This window comes from Rhincodon typus, chromosome 7, assembly GCF_021869965.1.
Source record: "Rhincodon typus isolate 14 chromosome 7, sRhiTyp1.1, whole genome shotgun sequence".
Taxonomy (NCBI): Eukaryota; Metazoa; Chordata; class Chondrichthyes; order Orectolobiformes; family Rhincodontidae; genus Rhincodon; species Rhincodon typus.
Window position 1 is genome coordinate 10234531 of NC_063338.1, and position 7225 is coordinate 10241755.

Genomic DNA, 7225 nt, shown 5'->3' on the forward strand with positions numbered 1-7225 from the left:
GCTGGATGAACACAGCAGGCCAAGCAGCATCAGAGGAGCAGGAAGGCCCTAGGGTCTAGGCCCGAAACGTCAGCCTTCCTGCTCCTCTGATGCTGCTTGGCCTGCTGGGTTCATCCAGCTCTACACCTAGACAGTCAACCAGCATGGTTTTGTAAAGGGCATTTCAAGTTGAACAAACCTAGTTGATCATTTTTGTTTGAGGATGCCACAAAGCCGTTTGGTTCGGAAGTGCTTGTGGATTTCTTTTACATGGGCTTCCAGAAAGGCAAGGCAACATCCTACATAAGAAAAATAACATTTCAGGCAACTTGTGTAGCGAGTCGGGTGAGGAGATCAGAATCAGAGAGTGAGGATAATGTGTGCACTCAAACAGGCAGATGCGACCAGTGGTGTCCCCATACATCTGTTCTGGGCTCTCAGATTTTCACAATATTTATAAATGTCTAGGATGAGGGAATAGGCACTTTTATATCTAAGTTTGCAGTCTGCAACACGTTAGGAGCCACAGTTGTTAATGTAGATGGAAGCAGAAAGTTGCAAAGAGGCTTCAATACATTAAGTGAGTGGGCAAAACTGTGGCACACAGACCTCAATGTGGGTAAACAGCAGGTCATAGGCTAAGGAACATTGCCCTTATCTCAAGGGGGCTACAATGTAAAAGTGGTTGTTGAAGTGTAACTGTACAGAAGCTCTGGTCATAGCCTACCTTGAGCCCTGCACTCAGTTCTGATCACTGTTCTCAAGAGGAATATACTAGCCTTGGAAGATGCGTAGCATATCAGAATTGTGTTGGTGCTAGAAAGTTTAATTACGAGGTCAGGTCACTTAGATTAGGCATGCAGCATCAAAAGAAAGATAATGGGTAGTCACATGGTGAAGAGAGAAAAACCAAAATCCTTCCACTAAAGGGGGAGTGAAGAGTCAAGAACGAGGAGATTGAGATAAGCTTAAAATTAGACCAAGCTTATTCAGAGGTAATCATAGGAAGCGGTTCTTCAAACAAAGGTGTAATGGAAATCTGAAATCCTTCTCTCATGAAGCAGATGAGCTTCTGAGTTAATGAAAACAGTCAAAAACTGAGAGTAATAAATTTCAGTTACAAAACCAAGGAAGATAAATGGTGCAATGATATGGATCAGCTATAATCTGCTGGTATTGAATGGTGGAACAGTTCAGAGGAGTTGAATAGTCTACCTTTGGCCCTAACAATTCCGGTGTTCTGACTGTATTCTGGTGTTGTACAATGACACACCAGTACCCACTGACACCATGGTCCAGTGTTATAGAGTAACACCAGTAGCTTATGCTGTACCCAATTGTTAGACTATAAACACATCAGTGCCCACTGACACTGGACCATATTATACAGTGACACACTTGTACCAGCTAATAATGTATCTGTGCTATACAGTGACAGACCTGCATCCACCATTATACCTGTTATAAAGTGACATACAGCACCAAATTTGTACAGTGTTAATGTATAACACTAGTACCCACTGTTACTCTACCCCAGTGCTACACAATAACACACCAGTATCCAATGCCATATCCTAGTGTAATACAGTGACACCCAGTACCCACTGATACTGTACTTGTATTATACAGTGAGAGACCTGTAGTGATAGTCCTGTAATTACTGATATCGTACCCACATTACAGAATGACATACATCCACCCAGTATACTCTGTACCCCAGTGTTGCAGTGACAGACCAGGACTAACCAATGCTGGACCCAGTGTTAAACAGTGACTGATCTGTACCCACCAGTACTGTATCACAGCATTATGCAGTGACAGATCCATACTCTATTGTGATAGTGACACAAGATCCACACTAGATAAAACCAAGTTTGCAAGCACTATTTATGTAAGTATTTATGTTTTATATCCATAGTTGATGCGAATACAATATAAAAATTTAATCCATTTACTATTCAACTCTACTGGAATCAGAGTGACAGCTCATCACTCAAGACCTTGTTGCACTGCCCTCTCTTCTGGCTCCGCGTCCTCAGAGATTAAAGCACCAAAATAAGAAGGGTCCAGACCCGAAACGTCAGCTTTCCAGCTCCTCTGATGCTGCCTGGCCTGCTGTGTTCATCCAGCTCTACACCTTGTTATCTCAGACTCCAGCATCGGCAGTTCCTACTATCCCTATATTTAGATAGTGCTTTTTATGAAGTGAGCATGAGCACCACAACCAATTTCGCAAGGAAGAGATTTTGGACAGAGAATTACTTCCTGTCACACCAATCATTTACCCCTTCACTTAGGGCTTGGTGAAGAGCACTCTCATGTCTTGTTGCTGGAGTCAACATGCCCCAAGTTCAAATTTTAATACAAGAGATCTGAGCAACTATTTCAAGTTCACAACCCCCAGCACAGTATGGAAGGGGTGCTGCATTGTCACTGGTACTGTCTTTAAAGATGAGAAATTAAACTAAAGCCCTTTCTGCTCTGTCTGGTGTTCACAAATGAGTCTGCGACAATATATCAAAGACTCAGCGTGCTGGTCAACAATTATTGCTGAACCAACATCAGTGAAACTGATTATTGCATCATTAGCACATTGCTGTCTGTGGGACCCTGACCCCAAGAGAACCAAACACCATATTGCCTGCATTTCAACTACAAAAAACATTTCCATTGGCTCTGAAACACTTTGGGATGTCCCAAGATTGTGAAAGGTGCTACAGGAGCTACAAGAGCACAAGAACCATTCAATGTTTTCCTTCATATGCAAATAACTCAATGTGATTGGGATTAAAATTGGTTTGGGAGGGGTAAGGGAGTCATAAAATAGAGTTGGACAGCTTAAACACAGCACTTTGCAGATCAGCAAAATACCAAATTGGTGTCAGTTACCTGTTCGGCACAATGTCAAACTTGTCTACATTCATCGAGAGGAGCTAAATAAACCTAACAAGAGTGTCAATGTGTGCCATCCAATTCCATCAGCATAGTTCAGGGACAAGTTAATGTATCCTTCCTGATGGTCCATCAGGGACAGAAAACACATTAAATCATGGCAGAAAGAAGGTGGCCGCCATTTGGCCTCAGAGCCTAGTAAACACTTTCTTTTCTAATCACTTATCCAATTACTGTTTGAAAAGGTAGGAATGATTGGACTTTCATCACACTGTCAGATCACAATTCGTCTTCTCATTCACCTTCCACCTCCACCTGCATCTTTTTCATGATAACCAGGTTGGAAATGTCTATATTTCTACACAACTCCCTACCCCCAGTTAAGGCAACAATTGAAACAAAACATCAACAGCATTCAGCCAGATGGAAATGTTCCAGCTCAGTGGCAGTTGTAACTTAAACAAGTGCCAAAAAATGTATTTAGACCTTCAGCTGGGCAACTGGCGTATATGTATATGATGAACATGTCCGTTAACTGAGATCACTGCTGATAGAGGTCATCCTCTTTGATGCCAACAATCACCACACATGGTTTTTAACAAAGCGCTCATCCCACGATCTTGATAAGCTTCAGTTGTTCTCAGTGAATCCGACCCTTTTAATAGCAAGCCATCCATTTTAGATGTCCCCTCATATCTGGGATTCCATCCATCTCTAAAGGAACTAAAGGCACAGAATGCCTCTTTCGCCTCCTGAACCCTAGAAAGCCCAGAGCCTTCAACCCAAAATCCAAAATCTAGGCTGACATTCCAGTGCAGCACTGATGGAGTTTTGCACTGGCTGAGATGCCATCTTTCAGATCAGCTGTTAAACAGAAGCCTCCCACCCTGCCATCTCAGGTTACCTTGAAAGATTCCACAGCACTAGTCTCCCGGCCTGGATTTGTCCCCCAACTAACAATACTAAAACAGATTATCTGGTCATTATTCTATTAGTGCTTGTGGGAGCTTGCTTTGTAAAAGACAGCCTCCACGATTCCTAGATTACAACAGTAACTGCATTTTGAAAGGCCCTTGGGGTAGAAGCACTTTCAAATGTCCTGAACTGGTGAAAAGGTCTTTATTTCTGAAAGCAGGCCATGGATATAATATAAGGTTGGGAAGATACAAACCCCAATAGTTTTTACAAATACTGAAACTTCATCAACACAAATGTAATGCATGGTTAGCTTTTTTTTGGAAAAAGGAAAATTGACTGAAACATCGAATAGATTTCTGGGCAAGATAGCAGGCACGAAAGTCTAGCATCCTTTACATGCTGATTATCTTCCAGCTCCCCACTGGATAGCCAATCTGAAAGGCTTTCTTCATCATCATTGACACAGCAAAACTTAGTGAGTGGCCAAAGAAGCTAGTTAGGGTTGACAATGCTCACACACTAGCTGCAACAAAAACTCTCTCTGCCTTTAATGCTTCTTCCAGATCAGGTGGATGGAGTAGACAGAGGAAAGGAGAAAGGAAATGAATTAAAAGGGGAGGGAGGTGAGAAAGATTATTTTTCCACTCTGCCTTTGAAATAAGACTGGCAACCCATCATACTGGGAATGGCATAGGGAAAGAGAAAAACATAAAAGGCCACTCAGCCCAGCAAGCTTTTTCTGTACTACAAGATGACAGCTGAAGAGTACCTTAATGCTACTTAATTGTCTGTTCTCCATGTTTTCTTGATATAGTTACCTAACAAAAATCTATCAGTTTCCACAGCTCCAATCAACCCAGCATCTACAGCCTGCAAAGTGACAGAATACACAATGTCTACAATCCTGTTTGTGAAGAGGCCTTTACATTTAAGATTATGACATTGCCCTAGACTTCCATACGAGGGAGTTTCCAATGATCAAAACCTTATCATTTTAAGCACCTCAATTAGAGGACAAGCCTGGTCTGTGAAGCCTGTCCTCCTCATTTAACCCATTGTAGCCTCAATCTGTTCTGACAAATGAGCAGACCCCTTCAAAGCTATAATGGTAGGATTCTGCAACCAATTCTCAACAGGGAGCATTGACGAACCAAAATGCACATCCCAAAATGTCACTTGAGGAGAAAACAAAAGCCTCTTCTCCACCCTCCCCCTATCAAATATTCATCAACTGTGAAAACCTGATAAAATTTAAAGTGGCTATACGGAGTCGGTGAGTGGAACATCAGAAGTCACTGGTTAGAAGGTTGCAAAAGGGTAATACCAGTAACTGGTTACAACACAGGAGCAATGCAATGTAACACAGCCAGTGAAATTGCTACAGGTTATACCCAGCGTAGGTTGAAATTTCAACAACACCTTGAGCAAAACCATTGTAAGAGATTATATATGGGGGAGGGGGAGAATGATTTTGTATATGTAGAAGGCAACGCTGCCTTGAGTAATGACTATCTGACAATTAAGCCTACGGCATGCTTTATTAGATAGAATCCTATTACATTAAGCACTGGTTAACTCGGCATTTCATTAATCACGGCTGTATTGTGTTGTTCCGGTCATTAGCATGTGAAGCCGTAAACGCAACAAATCCACCACTTAATCAGGTAGTTGTTACTTTTCATTGAGGGCTGGGATGTTCAGGCAGGGCTACCATTGATTTCTTCCCCCCGCCATGTGAAATGACAAATGAAAAGTCTGTTCACTTACAGCACCTCGTCTGAAAGAAAAAAAAAGCCCTAGCACAACCCCAGGAGAAAAAAAAAACTTGAATGATGTTATGATACAGTTTGAGGGCACCGTTTTTGGTCAAACGAGCTGTAAGGATTCAGATCACAATTGCTCTAAAAGGAAGGAAATCCGAGCTAGGTCACTGGTAAAGGTGAAGCATGGGATGGGGAAGTGGAGCTAATAGATTTGAACTTAAAAGTCACACCGGAATTGAGCGGTACCTCTGGCTGTTGCTTATGTTTGTTTTCAATGGCATTAGAATCCATCACGCTACTTATTTTTAGTAAAATAATAATAAAATTAAACTGGATCCAATGCTGTCTGTGTCGCAAAAATATCTCACATATATAAGTACACCATAAATAGCACTGACAGGCTCCAATCACCAATAATCGACTGGATTCATTAAACGTCTCAATATTTTTCAATTTCTTTCTTAAGAAGTTTCTCCAAGTCTCTCTGTCTCTGTAGTGGAGCCACCAATAAAGGGTCAGCATTCTAACTAACAATTACAATGATTCTGTCTGATGTGGAGTTTAGCATCGTCTCCCCTTGCTCCCCACACAGATCACCTTTATAAGAAACCCTGGACCGCACCAGATGGCCTTGCTCCACAGCCTGTGCAATAATATTGTATTAAAAAAAAACGTTCACCTGCTGCCAGTTCTCCTCCAAAGAAGGCTGCGAAGAAAAATAACCTGTGTCGTGGACAAGTTGTAATTCCTGGAAAATACTGTAATTCGCCAAAACATCCATGGTGGTGATGATGGGGAGGGAAGAAGAGGGGAGGGAGGCAGGGGATAGAAAGGATAGGGGGTGGGGGAGAGGAAAGGGGGAGGGGTGGAAGGGAAAGAGAAGGGATGATTATTGATGGCAATAAAGAGCAGATCGGATTCCTGTGCAATTTGCACCCCAAAAGGCAGCCAGTCTTTGCCAATCCAGCCAAATGCAAAGCTAAACTCTCTCGTTCTCTTTTTTTAAAAATAATAAATTGCAAAGTCAGTGTCTCTGATTTGGAATCCTTCTGCAGACTCCGACGCCAGCAGCTCTTTGGACAAGAATGGACTCAGGGACATGTGATGTCCATGTATTTCCGCATTGGCGATGCTTCTCCTGTGCAATCCTTGCTTTATTTTTTTTCTCTCTCTCCCTGCCTCTTTAGCAGAACGCACCACTGGACTCCAATGCAAAGGGGGAGACAAGCAGGAGAAAAACACACATAGTGAACACAGAAGGAGGAGTGAAGGTGGAAAGAGGAGCGAGCAGCTCCTGTCAATCAAAGCGGCCGCCTGCTTCCGTGTAAGGGCGGTGATGTAACGCACGACCAACAGCAGAGCTGGAGACAGAGCTTTCCCCCGCCCGCTGTGCGGCGCCGGATGAGCCGTGCGTCCTGATTGGTTGCAGCCTGGTCACCCTGCTCCCTTATATGGTGTGGTAAAACCAGCTATTTTTAGAGCCCTATATAAAAGCTGCAACTGCGAATAAACCAGCCATAGAGGGAGAAAGAGACCAGATGGGCAGTCGTTTGCAGTAGTAGCAAGTTCGCCATCCTTTGCCCTATAAACACAGTTTCTATAATAAGACGCTACTGCTGCAGAGAAGCAGCAGTAAAATGAGTGCGGCTGTGAGTTAGCACTGTTGTATCTTT

General features: G+C 42.8%; 1 protein-coding gene across 1 annotated transcript in view; it reads right to left on the reverse strand.

Annotated features, from left to right (window-relative positions):
- The window catches only part of LOC109911576 (Krueppel-like factor 7), a 63783-nt gene extending 56885 nt beyond the window's left edge, over positions 1-6898 (reverse strand). Inside the window, exon 1 of the mRNA XM_048599018.1 lies at positions 6232-6898. Within this exon, the coding sequence (XP_048454975.1) occupies positions 6232-6333 (102 nt within the window). The 5' untranslated portion in view covers positions 6334-6898. The remainder of the gene's footprint in view (positions 1-6231) is intronic.
- Between the last annotated feature and the right edge of the window lie 327 nt (positions 6899-7225).